Source organism: Parus major, chromosome 1A (genome assembly GCF_001522545.3).
Source record: "Parus major isolate Abel chromosome 1A, Parus_major1.1, whole genome shotgun sequence".
NCBI lineage: Eukaryota > Metazoa > Chordata > Aves > Passeriformes > Paridae > Parus > Parus major.
The window spans coordinates 25,800,724-25,826,020 of NC_031773.1; the positions used below are offsets into that span (position 1 = coordinate 25,800,724).

The window sequence follows — 25,297 nt, forward strand, 5'->3', positions numbered from 1 at the left end:
CATATTTGTTTTATTCAAATTTATTCTTAAATACATTGGTGAAAACAGATTGTCTGAAAGATATTTTACTTGAAATGTTGTTGGATGACAATAAAACATCCATACCACACTTACAGTAATAATGAAGGAATAATTCCCCTACTTATTACTAACATGCAAGTCTGTGGTTTCAAATGCTACGACATATTGCTGTATTTCCATTATGTTTTGAAAATTAATAAAGTGTCATTTGCTTGTCTGTGGATTTTTCAAGTAGATCTCCAGGAGGTCTAAAACTCTCTTCTTTGGAACAGACAGCATTTAAAATTATCTCTATGTCCTTTCAATGAAGTCTGCATCAGGACTGCTATGATTTTTTTTTCTCAAAATTTGTCTTGAAAACTGCCTTTCAGTTTCTGATTGCAAAGGTAAACATAATAGGAAAAAAAAATAATTCCTGTAACATAATCTAAAATTCATGAGTTGGTTGGTTAAACTTCAAATCTTGAGCCACACTTGAAGACAAGATCTATAGGTTATAGTTCAATAGCTATTTACAGTTTTTCTTGTTATAGTCATTAGGATTTCAAACAGCAGGCTTGGTTTTTGTCTTGGCTTAATGAGTGCAAGTTTTTCCAACATTTATTTCCATGAGAGGTTAACTAAGTACTCTAACTTATTTTTTATTAGTTTGCTCTGTCCTAGAAAAGAATACCATCTTGGTTTTATTTTTTTTTTTGTAGAGGCGAGAAAATTATCCTTGATATGTAGCATTAATAGTAAAAAGCTGCTTATTTGGAATTGAGTAGCCAAAGTTCACAATAGGTAGTCTCTGCAATTTCATGCTGTTTATCTTGGGTTTTTTTTCAGAGCAGCTAATTGCTCAGGAATAGAGGCAAAATTCCCATTGTCATTCTTCTTGATCCCCTTATAATTAACAAAACTGAAGATATTATTTTTTCTTTGTATTATCGCTAATTATGTTTGTGCATTCTGGTGATTTTATAAGCTGTTAAAATACTTTCAAGTTGAAATTTCAGTTTTGAATATTTTCAGTATTACAAAATAACTTTTTGGTGGTTGTTGATTTCTAGTGTGTCCTTTTGTTTCCCATTCTACCTAACAGAATCTCACTGTACCTCAAAATTCGAAGAAAGCTAAGTTGAATGGAGGGTCTCAGTAAATAGCATCTTTGCAAAGAGGAAAAATATAGGCAGTTGCCAGTATGTGGAAAAAAATAAATAGTTTTACTGCCGTGAAACTATGGAAACAAAAAAAAAATTGTCAGAAACCTTGTAATAAGCTTCAGTGAGCAAGGAGAGGTAATATGACTTCTTTTGAGATGTCACTTCTCCCTTTCACTTTAAGGAATTACTTGGTCAGAATTCAATATTTTCCTCACTCCAGAGTAGGAATGGGTTGGTGTGCTGGTACTCTACCTTCATGCTTGTTTTGGGGATCAGATAGGTAATTCCCAGAAAGACAATTGTCAGGACAGGATATCATTTATTCTTGAATATGGAGATCATTCCTCAGTCCAGATGTCAGTGGGCCTATTTACATGATTGTACCTTTTCTGGAAGAGAGACAGAGTTACTAGCACTTGCACAGTTGAATACATTGTGAAAAGTGTACTTGGTCTACTTTCCAAGTGAGCTCCTATGTGGTTAATTGCAGGCATCTCTGAAATTTCAATTTCAATGATAATTTTTTTTAATGAAGTGATTATTTTCTTTAAGTATTTAAATGTAGCTTAATAGTCTGTATTTTGCAAAAACTTAAAACCAGTAAATATCTTTACGTGTTTTTTCAACTTTCAAAAAATCCATGGTGTAAACAATAGGTTTGTGCAGTAGGATATTATATATATGTTATCTGTCAAAACTGTTTGTTCCTGCAGGATTTTCCTTCAGCAAGTATAATTCAAAGTGAGAAAATGTATTTATAAGTGTCTCATTGCCTTCTGTAATCTGCTAAATCACCTGTGGCCACATTGGCCGTTAAGTGTTACAGTAAATACTGTAAAAATATCCCCATTCCCACTTACAAGGGGAGATGGAACCCAATCTGAATGTCAACTCAAGTTAGAGAAGACGTGAATTGCTCTTGTCTTAGAAAAAAAGTAAACAGAAGTGGAACTACTTTGGAAATGTGAGAGTAAGATTCTACAGACTTGTATTAATTACAGAGGAGAGAAAAAGAGCATAACCACTTCCCAACTGTGGTCTGCAATCAGAGTCCTTTTAAGGTCTAATGAAGCAGAGTACTTGAAAATAGCAGGAATGTAGCTGAGGGAGTGAGTGGGTTGGTGATCTGAGGCAGTGTTGTTAAGCACTACCCATATGATGATGAACTCATTGGTGCAGGAGGCTCTCAGGACCCATCCCTTCCCCTGCTGTTACCATAATTATCATGCCCTGTGATGGCCATATAGGAAACTACACTTGGGAGATAACAGCCTCTCGGTTCTAGTAAAGTTGTTCACTTTATCTTTGCTCACCAGCTAGAGGAAACCAAACCTCAGAATTGCCGAAACAGATTTAACTAAAGACTGTGTTTGTCTCAGCGTAATCAGAAAGTTATGAGAAATTGAGTTCTAGCAATTAAAAAAATTGCTATCACTGTACAGTAGTTGCTGCTCTTAGCATTAATTAAAAACAAAACACTACTGCTTGAAATGAAGCACAACCCACCCCCATCCCCCAAAATCTTTGTTACTAGTTTTGTGAGTGCTGTTAGTTACTGATTTCCAGCCTAAGCTTGTAAATTCTCCCAGAAGTTTGATGACTTTATAAACCACCCATTGTAATTCTCTAGCCATGCAAGATAAAACTATTTTTGTCCTTCAGTCCTGTTCATCATGCATCCATTCCATCCCACAGTTTAGTGAAGCTTAGTCTCCTGTTCACTGACAGTCTAGATTTTAGCATGTGGTTGCTCATTGCCCCGAAGAGATGTCAAAACCTGTGAAACTTCCTCTTTTCTGCTCAAAGTAGCAATTTTCTTTCTTGCCCTGAGCTGCTCATCTAGTTTTTGGAATGATCTTATGGAAGCAATCATTTTACTCAACACATGGAAGCCTTCATTTTTTTGCCATCCTCAAGGGACGGCAAAAAAGAAGAATCAAGAACATGCATGGAAATGAACTAGATCTTTGTTAAACTGGTTTAAACTCATCTGCAATGGGGAATTTGCATTTGTTTAACTAAAGTAATTAAAAATTTATTTCAGTTATGTTGAAGCCACTTTGTCATTGCTAATCAGGTCCTTGAAGCACTTTAGAGCTATATGAATTAAGACAAAGGCATTCTGGCTAAGTGGGTGGCCTGACAGCACAGAGCTGAAATTGCACATCCTCAGGGAGTAACAGAAAAGGCAAGAACAGAAGGGGCACAGGGATCAGTGTCTTGGGTGGCAGGGCAGTGCCTCAGACCTTGGGGACAGGCCTGCAGCCCCTGCAGAACGTACTTTATGTTACAATTGCTACTTTTAAAAGGGTATGTAAGGCTGTGCTCTGTCCCCTCAAATGAAGGTATGAATTTCTTGTATGGGAATGTGTAATGCTGCAGCCTGGAGGAGCTGTGGACTCTGAGGTAGAGAGGCCTTACAGAGGTATCTGGATAGCCAGGGAGCAAGGTGGTAACCTACTGCCAGACTGAGACAGGGTAATCCTGGTATTTGTACAAACAAGAAGCTGGAGAGAAGCACACAGAAATAGATCTGTGGGTGATATAGTTTTAGACACACAGAGAGCAGGGATTTGGAGTAGATGATCCTTATGGGTCCCTTCCAACTTGAGATTGTATGAAAAGCAGTGTGGCACAAGGCCAGAGATGTGGTTGGGGCAGCTGAGTGTCCAGCCTGCCAGACAAGTCTTCAGGCATGAACCTGAAGGTCCCATAAGGTCAAGCCAGGGAGTCAAATTTGTGAATCAGGACTAGCAACATCCATCCTATAAGAAAAGAATGTATTTGTCTGCTAAGTGTTAGAAGGAGATTCTGCCTTTTCCTGAGGGAAAAGGTGATTATATCTCTGGATAATTGGGGGTCTAATAACTATCTCATCCTTGTTTTGATGTTGAATGCACAAATTCTGAGATCATGCCAATTCACCAATGCAAGACTGAATAAGCTCCTACAAGTTATATATAACTCATTGTTAGTGGTCCTTCAGATAGATGACAGTTGACAAAATCAAATTTTTTCTATATACCTTGTGATTTTTTTGACCCACTCAAAAGTAAGTAGTAAAGGAGCTTTTAACCAAGAAAATAACAAGGCCCTCAGGCATCTTAAGTTGGGCATCTAGTACCACTGCTCATTTTATAGCATTTCACTTGTACTATGCTAGTACTTTCTAATTTTTGCATGATTATGAACTGATCAATTGAGTAAAGCACTGCATTTCCATACTTGATAAAAACTATTAAATACACAGTGCACATTAGTGTTTATATGGCTAGTTTTCTTTCCAAAATTTATTATGCATTTAAGGGCATGTTATATTCAAATGGAGAAGGTTTTTCTAATTTCATTCGCCCATTTTCTGCTCCACTACATGAGCAATGAAATTTTTATTCAACAGTTGGGGAGAAGACTGCATCTGTCTCATTACGATACTTACAGTCTAAAATTCTTCTGGAATGTATGCAGTCTTATTGAACTCCTGCAAGCAATATACAACTCATTCACAAATGAACTTAGTGTTAAAATTTCTAGTTTACACAAGTTTTTTTTCCTCTTTTCACTTTATCTCCAAAACCAACATCTTATTATCATTAATATTTTAAGAAAAGAAATAATACATTTTTGTTCAGAATATGACTAGGAGCTGTTACTGTAGCTTACAAAATTGTTCTTGAGGGAACACTGTACTGTTAAATGCAATCCATAAACTTTCTACTTTATATTTAGATTTTTTTTAAGTAGGTTGTGACTTTTCATAAGATCTGAAATATTTTGTTACCTTTTTGAGTATAGTTACAACTCTATTGACTTTTGCAAACACTGGACTACAGATCATCTAGCCAAAGTTGAGAATGTGTTTAAAAGACTCAATGTGATCTGAGATCTGGCAAACAAGAATATTGCAGAAATTTATTTACTCAACCAACTGTCTGCTGGATGGACCAGAACTCAGCTGTTAGGTGTCAAAAAACTATTTTTATGTATCTCCTTTCATGTGACTGTTCAAATGAGTCAAATAATATGTTTTTTCTTTATGCTTGTATACTTTATTGTTTATTTGGGTCATATGTTGTTAGTCAGGCTTCCTATTAGTCTATCTAAAATCTTAAATTTTCTACTTAGATGTCTATGTTCTTAATTCAAGAACATTAACCATTTCAATGTACCAAAACATGAAAGCCAAGAGAGAAATCTGTTATTCCTCAATTTCCCTCTCCCACTAACACAAACAGAAGCTACACCATTTTTAGCTTACACTGTAATTTGTGTTTTGCACTTTTTTTTCTTATTTTTTTTTTTTTTTTTAAACGAGGTTTTCCTTTGGCTTCCATTTCTAGTTCACCCAAAGTTTACACCAGTTAATATAAGCTAGTGGAGCAGAAGCAGAGACAAAGTTTAAAGAAATGAAGATGAATGACTACGGAAAATAATGTGAGGGGACTGCAAGGTTTATTTTCCCCTGTTTAATTGTTTTAAAACAGGCAGCATTAAATTATTCATAAAGTAGCAATGGTGAAAGCAGAGTAAGTTTTTAAAAGAAAAGAAGATCTTGCATCTTTCTTTGAACTGGCTAACTACTCTCAGGATGTAAAATAGTTTTAAATGTTTCTCATCTATGTCTTGAGAGAGAGAAACTCTTCTAAAATTATACAGTTTGTTGTGCATAAAGATGGGCACTGGAAGTTTTGCTATTTGACCCTATTCTGTACATTAAGATTAATCTTGAAAAAAAATTTAAAGGATGTTGGACAACTTCAAATGTGAATATATTATTAACACTCAGAGGATAATTGTGATTAACCAGAGGAACAAAACTGCAATAGAAAGTGACCACTCAGTAGAATCTTCAAATGAAAGTAGGGTGCCAAGTTGTGTATTAATCAATCACAAGTTATTAGAGTCCATATCCAGTTACATGAGTGAAATCTCATGACCTGAAATCTCATGTACATTATCAACATAGGTGTTTCATGGCAGCTACCCGTGTTTTCCTCTTTAGCTCCTGACAGGGAAAAAATATCTTTATCTTTCTTTTACTAGAAGTTAGAGTGACTTTGTCTTATAGTTGGTGCTGACTAGTAGCAATTATAAGGATAACTGCCATCAACCAGAAAACAGACTTTTTTACATATGCCATTTTTGTAGGAAGGTAAGAGGAAGCTTCATGTGGCGGGGACATTGTTATCATGCACATAGTAACCCTGCACATGTATGAAGTCAGGCTTAAGGCTTCCTTATTGACCCTAAAGTATATTGAACAAAGAAAGAATGAACTCTGATGAATAAGCTATGAAGTCACCCATTTCAGCCAAAATGATGCCATATGTATTAAAGCTGAAGTTTAACCACGAACAACTTGCTTGCATTACAGAAGTTCAGGCCAGGTTGTGTCAGTTTTCTTTGAGATTCCTATCCTTAAATCTACTTTAGGTCTTGCCTTCAGATTCAGGGCAGGTAGTCATGCTGTATTTTTCATTGTAGATACCACATGAAAATCCTGAAATGATGCAGAATTTTCTTTTAAAGCATAGGAACTGAAAAAGAGCACAAATTAGCCCCATCATTCTCCATATTTTTTCATCCAGCAGTGACTTTATTGCCATCACAGTTAATCTGTTGTCTAATTATCAATAGATTAAAGAGGTCTGTATAGAATTTTGTGTAATGTACATTCCTCACTCAGTTAAGGACAACATGTAATGATATTGGGTATGGAATAATGATAATGAAATGGGAGGTATTTCAACTGTTTGTTTTATGTCTAATTCCTCATACTTTCTTTATGAAACAGAAGTATAATAAAGAAAGTTCAAACAAGTATTTGTTATTTCAGTGATTGCATTGACTAGAGTGACCCATCTGTGAGTGTTGCCCTTTGTGGAAAGAGTTGTGTGAGTGTTCCAGCAGTGCAGAGTCCCCCACCCCTGAGAATGAATTGGCTTGTCTTTGTGGGGATCAGGGGCATTTGCTTCTCACCACATTCAAAGAGTTTATACTGCCTAATCCTAGCACAGACATGCTTGTGAACATCTAATGGAAGAGCAGCTTTCATTTTTTTGCTCCTCCAAGCTGATAAACAGGCAGGAATTAGAGGGATTCCCATTATGTTTTATATGGCAAATTTGTACCATAAACATCTTTGCCTGCTGAGCACTCCTTACCTGTCACTAGTTGTTTGGCTACTGGCAGCTCATCTTGATAACTTGAACTGATCACAAAGCAGAGAAATATCTAGTGTTTCAGATGTGACAATTATTTTTTAATAACAATTTGATTATGTTCCAATTAATCATTTGTAACACTTAGTTCTATACTGTCTGCACATCAAACTTTAATAGCAAAGATGAATATACTGGTAGCTTTTTACCAAACATCACAAATCACAAATGTCAGTCACTTAGTGCTTTGAATTTACAGGGAGTTACATAAGTAGTAAGTCTCAGTACTGCAATTCAGTTAAAAAGAAAATTAACTTAATCTCACTGTTTCTGAATTCTGTAAATCCTTTAAAAAAAATCTCATAGATGCTTTTTTATACTCTTGCACAGCTTCTTTCAAAGTAGTAAGGTTATACTTCTAACATTATGGCTCTGACAGCCTTATCATTATCCTACTTTCTAAACATATTGCCAGCTTGAATTTTAAGGAACCGTGTTAGTAACCGTTTCTGTAGTGATGCGTCATTTGAAGCACATATGCAAAAGCTATCTTTAGATTTTGAGCCAGAAGTATACAGCTAGTGTCTCAAAACATCATACAGCTTAAATACATTCCAGTATATGTCTTTTGCTTTTTGGCTGCAACAAATACTGATCAGGAATGTGTAGTAGGTTAACCTTTGGAGAATCAAAATTATAACATTAGTCTCTTCTAAATAATTAGCTTTGTGGTTCTGTAGTCACCAGTGTTGAAAAGAACTATGATTTCTCAATTTTTACTCTTTTTGGCTCTTCATAACCCAAATAATTTGTATTGTTGTTCTTGCTTTCTTACAATAAGATGTGAAAGAGCTTCTCTCAACCCCAGATGCATGAAAGCCTGTGTTTCAAACTTGTGGCTATACACCTTTAACGAAAATGTAAAGGCTTAAAATTAGAATGGCAAAGGCAACAATGCCAAGTTTGAATTAGCTGAATTAACCTTTCTGTGTTTCTAACTGATATTCTCTGTCAACAGAGACAGTTAGCACACTTAAGAATTTGTCAGGATTGTCTGAAATATACAGAATAATATGTAACCTACATATTTAAAATATTCAGACGTAGATCCAGTAGAATTTTTGAAAAGTTTTGTTAATCCCAGGTCATATCTTGCATATTTTTCCTCCCAAATTTTCATGCTGCTAATACTGCTAATACTTCCAGTCACTGAAAAGTAAAGAATTATTCTTCCATACTAATTTCTCATACAAGCTTGTGTCGTTAGTCCTTCTGGCTTGCATTTTACTTTGCTGTCTTTCTGATCGTTTTCTGTGAGAGGACTTTCTCTTTTTTTTTGTTCTGTAAAACTTTTAGAAATAAGAAATTTTCATTTAAAAAAAACAGTGGATCAACGGGTTAAAAGAAATTTAAGACTGGCACAAAATTTTCAAATTTTAGTAAAACTGGAATTCACCTTGTTCTTCATGGATACAGTTTAAAAAGGTGAAAATAAAAAAAATACAAATAAATTATTTGAGCTTTAGTCCCATGGATAGAGGGTAAAGAGGAATTAGTCCTCAGAATGTGAAAAAAGTGTCCGGAAAATTTAGTCTAATCTTAGTCTAATCTTTCCCCCTCCCTTGTCTCTTCTGCCAGTTTCTCCCTTATCTAGCAATATTCTGAGCAGCATATCACTTCCTCAGAGAAAACTGTGCCAGGGACTTTCTGTGGGAAACTGTCACACAGGTTTGGGTTTGACAGGCTGGATGGGGCCAGGATGGGGTTTGCTGCTGCCTGAGACTGAAGGATTCGTTTTGGGTGGAATAAGCAGAGGGGACTGAAGCGTGGGAAGAGCTGGGAAGCAAGCGAGCAGACCAAGCCCTGAGCTGTGTGCACAGTTGGTGCAGAGAGAGCAGATTGTCCTTCAGGGCAAAGGGGAGCACTGTAAAGAGCTTGTAGGAAGAGGAAGAAGCACCTGTAGATATAAATATTTTACTAATTTATGCTGTTCACTGTTGATGATACTTCTTATTTATTTAATCTTCTTTTGTTAATATTTTAAATAAATTTATTTGCCATCATACAAGAGAAGAAATGTCTTACAGCTCATAATCCTAAAAATCTCATGGCCAAAACCAACATGGTGCACTGTTTTATTCTTGACAAACTCCTCAAAGTTCTTTATGCCTGCTCAAGTGATCAAATTCTCTTAAAACAATACCCTTATTGTGCAGGGTCCTTTCTTCTTTCTGTGGCAGCACATAAGTAGAGGATAATGCAATTAGAGGATAATGCAATTAGTACCAAATGGAGCAAAATGCTCAATGACCTACTGACACAGAAGATCACATTTTGGGATGGAATATAATGTGGAAAAATATTTCCTGTTCAACTTGCCATTGCTTCTATTTCCTAAATCCTCAAAAGCACGCCATCAATTCTATTACTACAAGGATTTCTGTTAAAGCAGCCAAGCCAATCTATGGTTTATTCAGCTTGATGTCATCTGCAGGATGGACACCTGCAGTTAATTCTGTACCTAAAATAAAAGCAGAAGCTTTGAAGCAGAAAATCTGACTTTAGGTTGTTGTTTTTGGTGGGTTTTTTTTGAGAGGTTTTACCTGTGTCCAGTAATCTTGTTAATGTTCTTTTTTTAAGTGTGTCTTGTAACTTCTGCAAATGATATTTTGTATTTCTGCAAATTATATTCTATAGTTGTGTTTTGTTAATGTTGTTTCTCACTTTTTTCTGTGTTATATTACCAAAATATACTAGATTTTCAGCTATAGAAATCAGTTATCCTTAGCAGCACTCTCTATTTCTGAAATGTTATTTTATGATATAACTGTGCATAAGTTCCAGTGAAGTTAACACTGCACAGTCTGAAAAGAATTTATGTATAAATGTGCTTAGTGAGAACATGGAGGTATTTAGTATTCTATCTCATGGACAGGTTTTTTTTAATGACCATGAGATAGAGATACAAAATTTTTTCTTAGTTAAACTTCTGTCTTGACATTTTACTAGTAGGGACATAATTGATTTTCATTTTGTTTGTCATAAACATGGAAGAAAAGGTATTTGTATTTCATGCAGCACTACTTTAAAAAAGAAAAAAAAGAGGAATAATTCTGAAATCAGGACTTCTATTGACCTCAGTAGGGAACTTTAAATTGGTGGTTTGTTTGGTTTTCTGTGGATTGACATTGACATGTCTCTACTCTTAAACTATTTCTTACTAAGAAGGTATATTACAACTATATAAAAAGTATACATTATTTTTGGTCTTTCCTTTACCTCACTGTTAATACTTGCTTTCCAGTGTTATTTGAAAAGCAAAATCTGCTACAGATACTTATAAGGTAGATATTTTTTAAGCTGTTTATCTTTAATCATTTAATGGTTAAGATGGCTAGACTGAGCTGATGTCTGTCTTCTTTTGTAGTCATTGAGGAGAGAGAGACTCCTCCAAAGACTGATTCATCCCACTTTAATTGTTACATTCTGTGCACTGACTATAACAGACTTAACTCATCTGAAAGGCTTCGTTTCTTGACTGTAGATGAGATTACATTTGAGAAAATATATCCAGCTACTTAGAATTATCAAGAAAGAGATTTTCACAACAGGTGCTTGAAGCAGCATTAGTGAAATTTAAAAAGCAATGTTCTGATGGAGTTTAGGTGATTTCAAAATAGATAAAAACTATGACTTCTTTAGAGTCATAATTTCTTTTAACTAAATATACTGTTAATCCTGTCGGACATGCTAAAATTAGTCTCCGGGAGAGACAGTATGAGAACCAGACTTCATAATGTTTATTATCTCAAAAGAAATAATGTTTTGGTTCCTAGGTCACTGATGTTTTTAACACCTAAAAATACATCCAGTACTTTTTTAAATAGTTGTGGTGGTGTTCAGAAAACTAGAGAAGTTTTCTGGCACTCCATCAGAAAGGAATAATGATTGAAAATTGCTGCACAATGTGTAGTGTATAGAAACAATTGCCGTTTTAGGGTGAGCAACTGATGATTTAATTTTGTATGCTTGGAAGAGTTGCCACTGAACACAGGTCTAATCCCAGAATGGAAGAAGGTGTAGAAGTGCATATTACAGCATATACAGTAATTTTTTTGATAATTTTAATAGGCAATGTGTAGATTAGGTTGTTTTTATCTGATATCCCATATGGCAAGGAAGAATTATTTTCAAGCATTTGATTACATTTTGCAGTTTTCTGTGCCTTTCCCTCTGTTGTCTGTTGCGATGGAAGTAAGTAATATTTTATTAGTAAGTAATATTTACAGATTAGAATGTTTGGGCTGTGGTAAAGATGAAATGTGGCTCCTACACTACAGCATGGTGGTTAATGAAACAGTGCATATAATACTGTTTTGGACTTAAGCATAGAAACACAGGTATTCTCATTCCTAGATCAGGCTAACTTCCTATTTGGTGGATAAATATTTCTGTGTATGCTTCCAAAGTCAAAGGTTAAGTTAGAGTTTCTCAACCCTTTTGAAAAAGGTGAAGATAAGGTGAAATGGCCGGTTAAAACAGCAAGTAATTAATTGAGTCTCTCTGTTAACAGGAAGAAGGTCAAGTGCACATAACTGTTGTGATTACACAGCCTGCATTACAAGCAGCTGAGTCATTTAACCTGAAAGTGGTTAGATTGGAAGGCTGAGGAACAATTAAATGTGATTTTACTTCAAATTAGTATCTGTACTTCCAAGTTACTGTAGTATTTTAAAAGATTTTTCAGAGTCCCTTGTCATGTTTTGCAGTACCAAACAGTTTTATTGCTGTGAGATATTTTGTTTAGAGTTTTCAGTTGTCCTCCTTTTTGTTTTCCTTGCCTTACTGTAGCTAGCTAGATGTAATTAAAAAATGGTAATTTCTAATGGATATGTATTCTATTTTTTTTTTTTTACTTTGTCTTGTATGTAATTCTGAAAGTTTTTCAGATACAGTTTTAATTGCCTAATCCAAAGTCTAGAAAAGATTTCTTAATTTTGTCATACAGGAATCGTACATCTAGTTAATACTGGGGAGATTCCATAGTTATCTGAAGATTAAATTATTTGCAATATCCCTCCAAGACCTATGAAAAACACTGAAAATCTGATGCTGCTGCTGTCTCATCATACAGCGAGGTTGAAATTCTACAGCATGCTGTAGATATACCAGGGAAGACTCAGTTGTTTTGAAATTATGCAGACCTTTATTAATTTCCCTCCAACTCCATCTTTAGTGTAGGAGATCTCTGCTAAATAATGTCTGGCACCAGGAGATAACATTGTGGATGTTTATTTACATGGAAACTACCATTTCACTTTAGACTTACTTCCTGATCTGCTTGAAAGCTCAGGACAAAATCAGAATGTAGAGAGAAGGAAAGGAATGGGAGCCCATTAGAAAGGGAAAGGAGCAACAAACATGCAAGAATCATTAAATCATTAAGATTGGAAAAGACCTCCAAGGTCATTGAGTCCAACCCTTGACTGAATACCACCTTACTGACTAGGCCACAGCACCAGGTGCCACATTCACTTGTTTCTTGAACACTCCCAAGTGCAGAGCTAGAGAGAATTGTTTACTTGCTCTAGCTATGGCTGTAGAACAAAGTGCATGACTTCTTTTCTGATGCTTTATGCAGGTATTCTATTCAGATTGTTATTTTTGTTTAGAGGTTGTACAGAATTCACCAATACATTTCAAGTAAGAATTGCTGTAGATTATACACAAATAGTTTGAAATGTAAGAAAAATAAAACACTACCTTTCCAGCAGTGCATGCTTGGAATCTATAATTATTATAAAACACTACTTTCAGTAAAAACGTTTTTTTGGCAGTGAATGATTTTGCTTTTTAAGAGGTTTGATTAAGAAGTGTTAAAAGTAGAATAGAGTTAGGAATCGCAGGATGTTCCTAGAAGCAGTTTTCCTCATATTTTTAATTATATCTTTGTAGATGTTTTGCACTGGAGATGCTGAGCCAATCAAGCATCACTAGAACTTATGCCTAACCAGTTGGTGCAACTGCTGTCTTTAAGTATTTATTTTTTAAATTATGATTGAAAAATGATGAATATTCAAAATGTTTCACTAAACTAGTATTTATTAAGATTGGGTCTGCTTCCTCAAATAAGGCCAAAGGAAATCCAGGAAAATTTGAGGAGCTCGTATTAATGTTCTCATTATCTGCTAACATTCTCAAAATTGCATATAATTGCTGCATAATATTTCTGTTTGAAAAAGCTGCTGATCTAATCTATTTCACTTCCTCTAAAGGTAAACCAGTTTTAGGCCAGAAAGCAAAGTACCTGAGCAAAATGATAACTTTTTTTTTTTCCTCATTCTATTAGTAGAAGCTAAAATACACTTAAAGGTGTTAATTCAGGAATAGATTTTGTCAAGCAAACCTGGTATATTTTATCAGTAAAATTACAAAACAGCTAGATAAATATAAATATCAAATTTATATCAAAATATAAATGTTGATACAGGTTATAATATAGATATTTGATTTCTTTAAGCATTCTTTTTACTGCCACATTATGCTTCAATCAAGAAATTTGCCTTTTGTGGAGTTAATGGAGGGACATTAATCAGACTACAAACAAACTGTTCAGCTGTGAAGGTATGGATGTGGTTGGAGGCACATTTGTGAACAGTAATATTTCCAGCAGATTGCTGTGTCATCCAAAGGGAGGTGCTGGTTTTGTCAATTGCCTTTGTAATCATTGGCCAAGTGTGGAAGCAGTGAAGGGAAAAACAGAGTAGCGTGATGTGAAACACATGGTCGGTGTTCACAAACATGCTCTGTGGAATGTGGAGTGCAAGTAGTGGTCTAAACTTTATTTTTAATTGTTTTAGCAAGCAATTTACTCAGAGAAGGGTTAATTGTCAATTTTTGTGTCTTTTCAACCCCAGCTCCTAGGATGAAAAGGATGAGCTTTTTGCCTGACTATACAAAAATAAATGGAATGTTAAACAGGAAAGAAATTTTTTGATTGAGCCAGCAAATAAGGCCATGTTTCTCTACTTAATTGATTACTAAGCACAGTAATCCAAGCTGAATAACACTAGATTCCCATGTGTGCTAAGAAGAAAAAGAAAATGATGGAGGAGTTTGAAATAAGGGATCTCAGAATTGGAAATGTGTGTGCTAAGAAATTTAGGCAATTCTAGCTGATGAATCCAAGAGAAATTTAAGAACTGATGTACCCAAATCTTTCTTCATGAAGAAGAAATAAGATGTTGAGGGGTTTTCTGCCTTGGAGGAGAAGGCATGAAATTGAAACTGAACTAGGATAAATTCAATTTTGAATGCAGATGCAATTTCCTTATAGCAAGGATAATTAAACTGTGGAGTAATTTCTCTGGGTGTTAGTCTCCTTGCAACTCAGAATGTTGAGACATGATATCATAACATTCTTTAAAAATGCTTAATAATATAATTAGGTACTGGAAGAAAAACACAGAAAGAAATAATCTGTGGGCTACAGCAGATGAATAAAGTGATCACTGCGGTCTCTTGTAGCATCAGAGCTTGCATCCGTGACAAAAGATTTTGTATTTTAAGACATTAGCATCTTGATTCTTCATGCACTTGAATAAGACTAAAGGCTATAGAAGTGAAAAAGATAAATTCTTTTATAAGAAATAAGACATAAATTGTCTTAAGGCACCTCTAGTGACTGTCTAATCTTACCAGCCACTCAAGACAGGTTAGACTGAATTTGGGTCAGACTGCCCAGAGCTGTGTCCCATTGAGCTCTGAGTTCTCAGCCTCTCAGGGCAACCTGCAACACTGGAATTTCCCTTGCTGCAACTCACTGTTTGCTAATCTCTGCTGTGTATGTTTCCAAAAATTCTGAATTCCTAGTCAGCCATTAGGTAGATGACCACAGTAATTGTACCCTTTGCCTAATTTCTGATCTGTACAAACCTGATTTCCTTAGCCACTGCTGTTACAGTGCTCTTCTGTTACTATTATTTTGCTGTCACTTTTTCCTTTCAGTTTTGAATACCTTTCTTGTACTGGTGGGTCCAAACTAAACACAGATGCTAAACCTGGTACTGGATTGGATGCAGTAATTCTGTACAAGAGAAACTAATAACAAGAATGACAACAAAAGCAAGAATAAAATGTGTGAACACTTTTTTCCTCCATTGTATTGCGTGTTCTTTGCCACAATATAGAAATTGTGTCATAACCTATGATATAATTAGATATTACATATGTTATGGGATCCTCTATCTGCATAAAGAAACATGGAATGTTAGATGCTAGTTATGAACTGGGAAAAAATTAAACAAGCAGATTAAAAATATTTTTGTTTATAATAATTATTCAGTATAATAAAATGGTTCAAAGAGAAGCATTTAGGAGTAATATTGACTGAAACACTCAGTTGCTAAATATGTAAAGAGAAATCTTTCAGGGAATTGTCATAATTTCTTTCTGAAAATCTCTTGGTGCAAAGTGGATTTTTCTGCTGGCTATATCATTTTTCCTGTTTTTCCTGGGAAACATGCTTTGTAGTAGTGTGATCCCACACTGTTCTCTGCAGGGTTGAACACAGAGGACAGAAATGGCCTGTACGTTTTTGTGATTTCAATAATCAATGAAATCCCAGTGTAATGCTATACACCATTCAGGAAGGCATCAATATCCATCACTTCAGAACCAATCTCTCTTACCTCCTGGTTCCACACTGGCTCTTGAAAATAAACTGTTCTGCTCAGCTCTTGAAAATCCTTGGTCTAAAAGTGCCCATATTATTGGCCACTTTGAGCCTGCTTACCTGTCTTTTATCAGCCCTTTGCTATTTTAATGAATTACAATCAGAATGTTACTATGAAGTTTATTTTAAAAATATTCTGGCTTCCAATATTAAAAATATTACTCTTTCATAATAGTATCTGAAAGGAATTCCTTGAAGATTTTCAGATAAATTATGTGTTTGGTTTAAATATATCATTGCTAGCAAAAAAGTAACTACTCTTAGAACAGCTTACTCATACCTCAAATTTAGAGAGATGTTTTTTCAAGGTCAGTAGAAATTTTTGCACAATGAAAGAAAACTAAAGGAGAGATCAGTAATTGCATTACCAATATATATATTCTATACAAGTGGAAATGCCTGCTGGGAAGTTACTGAGAACCTTACTTTGAAAGTTAGGTGTTAGAACAGAATTTTGAAAAAGCAAATATAATATTTGCTTTCATTCAATCATTATGTATTATCATTTCCATTGCTTAAATTTTACATGAAAGTATTACAACCTGAGCTTAAATGGATTAAAAATTAAATAAATTAGCAGTAAAGTAACTTAAAAAAATATTTTAAATTTATAACAGCTTGTAATAAAGGTGTGTTGTCTTTTCATAGACATAGGCTTTGGTTGAGAATAAGACATGGTCAATGCTCATATGAGTGCTTAATGAAGTAAGTGTTTCTTGCAAGGACCAGCATCAGAAAGTGCTGTGGATATTATATTCCATATCTTTAAATGATACGAGTGTCTGAAACTTGATGAATTCTTCCCAAGATTGACATATTAAATATGATAAAACTGTGTGTTCCTACCTTAAGAAGGAACGTGAAATTCAAGGCTGAACTGGAATATACAGCAATTTAGGTAAAATTAATGCTAAATAAAATATTACTATAAATTACATAATGATATGAAAATTTGAATGATGACTAGGGGATGAAAACATGGTCTTTATTCATATTTAGTGTTCCTCATTGCTTGTTGGAAATAATCTTTCCAGGCTTGGTAAACTGTAAAGGGAAGCTATTTTTTATTTTGAAATTCAAAATTAGTCTTCTTGAATTTGATTTCATTACTTTGAAAGAGAAATTTATTTCAAATGTATTGACACGCACACACAGGAAAAAATACTAAAACCCCAAACTAATTCTAAAATATTTGGAAATTTTTTTGGTATAAAAGAAAACCAAAAACCCATAGCTCTCAACCCATTTTTCTTTTTAACTATTGGAACTGGAAGTGAACCTCAAATGCCTTTAGTCATGCAGCCGTGTGGGCAAGCTTTTTGTCCAGACTTAGCTCAGCTTTGCTTTTTAAAGAAGTGTAATCTTAGCATGTTACCATTTGACCAGAGATGAGCTCAAAGATGGTTTTAGCCATGAAAACTGTAATATACACTTCTGTCGGTGGTGTGTCTAGCAGACTTTACTTGAAACCTTAACAGTGAGAACCCAAGCATCAACAGAAAATAGAAGCAGTTTGTTCCTTCCCTGACTTTTCTATGTACAAGCAGCAAATAATTTTTTTTTAATTACATTAAGATATTCTAATAAGTTTGCATAGTTAGATAATTAAAAGTGAAGAGTAGAAGAAAAGAGTTAATGTATAAAGAAAATATGTGGTGCATATATTTACATATAATGTAAATATCTACATTGACCTGTCAAAACTACAGTAGAATAACACTTTTAATAGTCTATCTAATAATATGTGTCCAGGTAGTTGGAATATTCAGGCTGAACATGCAAGTTCGTCTTTGTTTTCTCATACTATTATGTCATGTGTCATCAGAAAATACTCAATGAAAGATGCCATGGGAAAATAATTGAAAACAATGCATCTGGAAGCTGCAAATTTCAGAAAGTTTTGCAACTTTTATTTTTAAGCCTCCACAATTCCCTAGGCAAGCCTTACCTAAATTAGGGATAGATATTAATATAACATAGGAAGACTTTTTTTTTTCTCCCAAATTGATTGAATGACAGAAATGTTTAACACATTTTCCCCACAAATTATGGGGAATTCGGGTTTTAATACATTAATCTATTTGCAAAGGTACCCTCCTCATTGGTAGTGGGATGCTTTACTTTTAATGTTGTGAAGTGTATTTTTCATAATAAAAGGCATGTTGGTTGTTGTGCTGTTTGTAAACAGATCATCACTTTTCAGTGGTGGTTTGCAATGACAGGGATTGCAGGAGCTTCACCGTGGAGCAAAGTGATTGATGCTCACTCAAGGAGAAGATGCAATCTTCTAATGGCTTTCATAGTGTCTATTTCTTTCATTTTCCTAAAACAATGAGAATGTTACTGATTGTGTAACCTTATCCCCTGTCTCAGGTCTCCTAGAAATCCTGAACAGAAGATCATTAAACGAGTGATTGCTCTTGAAGGAGACATTATCAAGTAAGTATTTTAAGCCTTAGTTCTCAGAGTCTTTATTGGAATAGTGCAGCTTTTTAGTATATTTTAAATCAGTATCCTAGACAACGAGTACTTTCTAGCATTTTCTGTCTATTACTAACAAGGATGTCAGCGTTGTACCTGTCTCTTTTTTAATGAGAGGAGAAATGCTACACAAAACTATTCACTCTCTCGTGAAATGTACATGGGTACAAATAATGATTGTTTCTGAGAATATCTCTGCCACAAATCAGGGCAGGTAATTGTACAGCAGCTTCCAATGAGATTATAGGGCTGTGATTTTTAATTTAGAAACTCCAGCTCCTGTTTTGCACTGGGATGGGCAAGTAAAAGTAGGTGTTTTTTAGGCTTTTGTTTATTTATTTGTTTGTTTCAGGATCTCATGTTTGGTATTTTATTTCATTTCATTTTATTGTAATTTATTTATTTTATTTTTGAGACAAAGAACCCTCACAGACTACTGTCTTCACTGCAGTGTGTACATATCTGTAGGGAATATGGTGCAACTGATTTTGAGTAAATTATTCTATCAGGAAAAGAAACATTGTAGCAAGAATAGACTCTAGAGTACTTTAAGACTTGGCTTACTCTGAGAGCTGGAGCTTCCTACTGGGGCTGGATGGAAATAAATTACCATTAGATGTAAATAAAAAAGTTTTTATGGAAACAGTATTATTTTGAAGAAAACTCTTGCTTGAAAAGGTTTCTCTTTCCCAGGTACAGAATCAAATATGCACAGAGGGTAAATCCCCAGTTTCCCATACAAGATGTGAATGACCCTGGGAGATCTCAGACTGTATGGCAGACTGTGACTCTATTCATTTAGATAATGATTCTTGCTCTGGTGTAGTGACTACTTAAGAAGTACTTGACAGGGTTTGAATTTGGTCTCAGTGGGCCCTAGTTAATAGTATGTGCACTGTGGAATATGTCTATGTATTTTTTTTTTCTCTTGGAGTCAGTACAATATTTTTTATTGAAAATTTCTGAATTATCTCAGTTTGAGAAATCAAAATAGATTCTTACCTCTCTGTTGAAGCAAAATATCTAAAATAACAGGCACAAAGAAGATAATTTGATGTCCAAAAACTGCAGACATCTACTGCTGAAACTAGCTATCACTTTCAAGAGCTAAAGATAGAGGAGTAGTGTGTGTACTGTATTTTGTTGACCTGTGTCCTTAAGAAGGTACTTATTTCTTGCTGCTATTGATATTATTTCTGTAATTCATTTAAGTGATAAGAATGTTATTCATGTTTCAGTATTCATTTCTGTGGCAATATCAGAAAGATAAGGTAACTTCAAGGGTTACTTTACATTGTTCTATATTATTAACATATTTGCTGTAATTTTGGAAACTGAATGTTGATTTTGATAAAAAAAAGACATTTAATATCATAAATTTAGGAAATTAACTATACTTTACATTCAAACTCCTTAAGACTTGGAACTTTTTATTAACGTTTATGGGTGCTCCTGGCCAAATGGGCAAAGGTGTGTGGCACAACTGTGTTCAGAATACTGATGAGCCTGCAGGTTAGTGAATCACTCATGGACACAGAAGACTGTATAATGATCCTCATTTGTGTGTGGTAAACCTGGTTAGATTATTGACAGAAGTACTGATAGAAATCTCAGTAATTCAGAAATGCAATTTTTTATTTTTTTTAATTTGAAGATGAGACAATTGTCCCAAGGCTTTTTGCTGTATGTCTTGGTTTTGGCTGGGATAGGTTTTTAATTTGCTTCCTATAGCTGGTACAGTGTTGTATTTTTTTGCTTTAGAATGAGAATGATGTTGATAACAGAGTGATACTTCAGTTTTTGCTGAGTAGTGCTTACCCTCAGTCAAGGACTTTCCAGTTTCCCATGCTTTGCCAGTGAGAAGATGCACAACAATCCAGGAAGGAGCATGGCCAGGACAGCTGAGCCAGACTGGCCAAAGGGATTTCCCATACCATGGAATGTCACACTCAGTGTGTAAGCTGCAACACTCCCTGTCAGGGAGAGTTGGAGTGAGCAAGTGGCTGTGTGGCATTTTGTTTCCAGCTGCAGTTAAATCAGACAAACAGTACTGCCATGGGTTGAGATAAGAAGAGTGACAGGCAATATGATCTGTGATTCTGTAGTTGTTATGATCTGTGATTCTGTAGTTGTGCTGAAAGAATTATCTTTATCTGATCCATTTGGAGGATGATTAGGGATAATACTAGAAAGCTGTGTTTTCTCATGTTATCAATGTTAGCATTTTACTGTCTGTTACTGTTTGTTAATTACTGCAAGGGATGAAAGATTAAACAGGCAGTGCCATCAGTGCCATAGGAAAGGTCCCTTATATTTTGACCTGAGTTCAGGAGTTGACTCCATGGCAAAAAAATCCTGGTTTTCAAATCTTAATTCTAAAAGTATTTAATAAAATGAAAATAGTGAAACCTTTAAAGTAACAATGGCTTAGAGTTTTTGAGAAGGTGTGTAGATGAAAAGTCTATATAATAGGTCCATTTTCACCTTTAATTTTCTATTTTTCAGGTAGACAGACATTATACTACATAATATTTTACCTTCTGAAATATGATTTGAGGCATTGCAAAATGCTACAAACTCTCTGAAATAAAAATGCTGTCATTACAGTTTTCTCTTCCTGTTTCCAGTCCAGTTGCTAGTGCAGGTGAAGTGAGTTTGGTAGTATCTTGTAAATCACCAAAAGCGTATAGTACGTGCCACAAACTTGTAACAGATTTGGATAATTTGGATAAGCTGGTACAACTTCATCTTCAAAAGAATTCAAAGACTGGACAAAAAAATTCCCAGTTAGTCCTTGTGAATGACTCTCTAGGTCAGCCTGTATACAGACAATATTGCAAAGTGTAGCTCTCATAGATCAGGATTTGTTTTGTTTTCTATGGATTCACAGGAGAATTAACTTTAAGTAGAAAATCAGTTCCTGAAGACTGTTTAGATGATAAGTCTTCCAAAGGAGGCCTTATTTTAAAAGTCAATATAATCTAATTTGTTAAAAATTAATGTTGGTATTATAAAACACTTGGAATAACTTGAAATTAAACTTATTAAAACTTATTAACTCATTTATCTTAAATGCATTACTGGTGATTCAAAAATCTATAGTAATCTTTCACAGATGAGTTATGGTATGTTTTCAGTAACAAAAATAAATGATGGTTTATGCAAAGGAAACCAAAATTGGTATTAAGCTAGTAAAATTTGAAATTAAGTCTATTCACTACCTTGCTGAACTAATTTGTTTTCCTCCTGTCTGTCACAGTTCCACAGGTCTGCAGGAGCTTGGTGTGCCAGTTATGCTTTTTTCATCTCTTTGTTTGCTTCTTAATACCGTACCTGAATTATGAATGATTAGTGAGCCTCTAGAAAAAGTAATTTTTTAAAAAAAGGTTATTCTGGGAATATTGTTAGGCCCTTCAGGAGTTAGTGTTCTGAACTGAATGCTTCAGGAAAATGTGTGTTTACATGTTGCATCTTGCAAAATTGCTCTGAAGATGTGAAAAAGGAAATACTCCTTGTTTCTCAAAGCATGACAGTGCAGACATAGATCATTTTATTAAGCTGTAGGTCTAAACCAAATTTTCAGCATTAGCTTTTCAACTTCTATTATACGGTTTATCATTAAGTTTAGAAACTATTGCCACAGAAAGTTAGGAAGGAAAGAAATAGAATGGGATTTAAAAAAAAGGTAAAGAATTAATAGAAATAAAGCCCACCCATCAGTAGCTATTAAATGCAGCAGTCACTGTTATTAACTTTGTGTACTCCTGTTGTCAAGTTCATGCAGGCTGTTATATTTCTTCCAATCAAAGATCCCATACTTCCTTAAATTATACTCAAAATCTGGTCATTCTGTCCACTTACTGAAGAACCTTCTCAGCTTTGAACTGTCATTACTCCATGCAGATGTTTGGTTGCTTTTTTTATTCTCAGAGAGTTGGTGTTGGTGGCATCGAATATCCTTTCAGTGTGAAAAAGATAGTAATTAAGGTGTATTTATTGTTTTGGGGTTTTTTTGTTTTACTGTATCTGATTACTGAATCAACTCAAATTTGTCAGATATAATGGCTGCTTTTTTTTTCCACTGAGGTCCAGGAATGATTTTCCAACAAAAGCGCTGTCTTCACACAGAGACCGTACTGCTTTATAACAATTTGTGTTAGATTATACCAAAAAATCCATGCCTGCCTCCAGAAAGCAGAGGAGCCTTCAGAAAAACTCAAGACTTTTGCCAGTGTCGGAGCACAAGAATGTCTCTGTACACAGCATCTTCAGGGCAGTCACCTGGCAGGAATTACATACAAATCTTTGCCATTTAATCACGCAGGAGAAATTTTATGTTCACTAGTGCTAATACTCCATTTGTTCCCTCTTTCCTCACTGCCCCCAGCACATAGGCCCCTGGTAACTATTCTGAGGTACTGCTTATGTAGCAAGGTACTGCTTGCAATGGCTGAATAGGAAAATGGATTATCAGTAAAACACATTAAAATCTAGGAATCTCAGTAGATGATGACACACAGAGTATGTTTATGGCTCTGTTCTATTCTCTTCTTCATCAAAGTCTGCTGTGTCTGTCTTTGGGTTGTGAATATAAATCTGTGAGTGGTCAGATCCACATTGACAGGAGTGGGAGATCTGCAGAAATGAGAACAGGTTGTACTCTACAGAGACACAGCACCGTCCTCATAGATTACAAATTTTGCAGTATCTTTTATTTTGACTGTCGTCTTCATATTGTTCTTAGTTCTTTATGTATCTAAAGGACATAGTAGCAGTCAAAATTCCTTAGATGAAAACTCTTCATCCTCTAAAATATTCTTATTTTGTGCCCATGTGCACAGAATATATCTCACCAGTTTATATATCTCCACAGTTTATTGGGCAGTACATACTGATGGGAATTCTTTTAGCCAATGAAAGTTTTCTTTTACATTCAGCTGCACTGCTTTGTTATGACCCTTTATAATTGATTGTATTCTTACTAGTCTCCTAAATAGAGTTTCCATTGATTTTTATTCCATTTCCTTATGCAGAGTCCTTGCATGACTGGACTCCATTTCTGTAAATGCAAATGATGGGAATGTATATTGGTGCAGTACCTTTAACCCAGAAAAACAAATTGAGAAATGCACGATGAAGATTTTCTGTATCCATAATGAATTTCAGAGGTTCTGTTGATCTTTAGGCACAGTAGTAAAGGTACAGAAAGCTGGATTTCTGAAATTTGACATTATGACCAGGCCTGTGATACACACAAGTGTTTTAGTGAAAGAAAAATACTGTGGCATCGTAGACCACACATAGATTTCAGTGTGCATTTTGGGACAGAAAGACAAAAGTAATACATAACAAGTACAGCAAAGAGCCCTGTGCCCTCAAGCTCAGCATGGGCTGCAGTAGTTGCCCTGCCAGGAGATGTTGGCCCAATGGGACTTGTTTAGCCTGGAGAAGAGAAAGCTTTGGGGTGACCTAACAGAAAGCCCCCAGTACTCATGGGGAGGTTGGCAAGAAGGTGGATCTAGGCCTCGGGGTGCACTGGGCTTAGAAGTTCAGACCAGATCAACAAAAACTTTCTCCTTGAGGATGGTCAGGCAATGGGGTTACTGCCACAGGAGCTGTGGCCTCTGTCTTTGGAGCTGTGCAAAGCCTGAATGAATTAAGCCCTCAGTAATGGACCTTGCAGCTCACTGTGGTTTTGGCAGGAGTTTGGACTGATGACCTCCTGATGAGCCCTGCAACCTGACATATCCTATGATTCTACAGTAGCAAAGACTAATTTTCAAACGTGTTACTTCACATTTAGGTGAATGTTTTCTCTGTTAGAAGCTTAAACAAATGCAGTGTAGTCATCTCATTTACGACAGCATGTCTTTCATAGATATTTTTCTTTAAGAAACACATTCGATTTCTGTTTCACTCAAAGTTGATTTGCTGCCAAGACATCAGATGGTTAGAAAAGACATGCATACAAGTATAATCATCCCAATGGGAAGCTCAGTAGGTTGCCTTTATGAAGATTTTTAAAAAGTGAGCAGCAAGAGACTAAAATGCATTGATACTTTAAAAATCCAATAGTTAATAAAATGCCTTCATGTATTTCAATTTTCAAAAATTGTTTTGTTTTGCAACCTATGGATACAGATGTCATTAGTCATTTGAAATTTGGTCCTGAAATCCATATTTAGACATCAGAATAAAGGGTGAGTTTAGGAAAAATGCTCTTTTTTCTGAACAGTTTAGAACTGCATCTTCTTAGTGTTTAGATGTCTGCTTAAGCAGTTTGTGGATATAAGCTTAGCTTCATTTCAACTCTGGCGCTCATCTACGTGTACTGCATTAAAAGCTCACTGTGACAAGAACAAAGATGAGGGTAGGAGGAAGGAAAGAGTATTAAACCCATTTTATAGATGAGAAAGTCAGGATGAAAGATGTTGTTGTAGGCTTATGCTTATATAAGAAGCTTGTGGAACAGATATTAACTGAGCTCCCTGGGCTCCTCATCTCAGAAAATGAACAATAAGTTCATGTATTTGTCAGCACAGATTTTTCTAGGTGTACTGTAAGGCAAACAAGTTCAAAACCTGGAAATTCATGCACTTTCCTCCTGTAAATTGAAACTAAAATTTTTATTAACTCCAGCAGTATTAGGACCAGACATATTCTTATGTTTGTAATTTGAGGAAAAACATGCTGAAACAAAACACTGCTCTGAATAATGTGAATAAATCTTACTGGTTATTTCATTTTAAAGCAGTGCA

The 25,297-nt window shown here is 35.1% G+C and overlaps 1 protein-coding gene across 2 annotated transcripts in view; it reads left to right on the forward strand.

Annotated features, from left to right (window-relative positions):
- Nucleotides 1–25,297, forward strand: part of IMMP2L (inner mitochondrial membrane peptidase subunit 2) — a 399,803-nt gene that overhangs the window by 243,895 nt on the left and 130,611 nt on the right. For both annotated transcript variants that reach the window (XM_015628273.1, XM_015628274.2), the window contains exon 4: nucleotides 18,432–18,497. In XM_015628273.1, coding sequence (XP_015483759.1) covers nucleotides 18,432–18,497 — 66 coding nt within the window. The remainder of the gene's footprint in view (nucleotides 1–18,431; nucleotides 18,498–25,297) is intronic.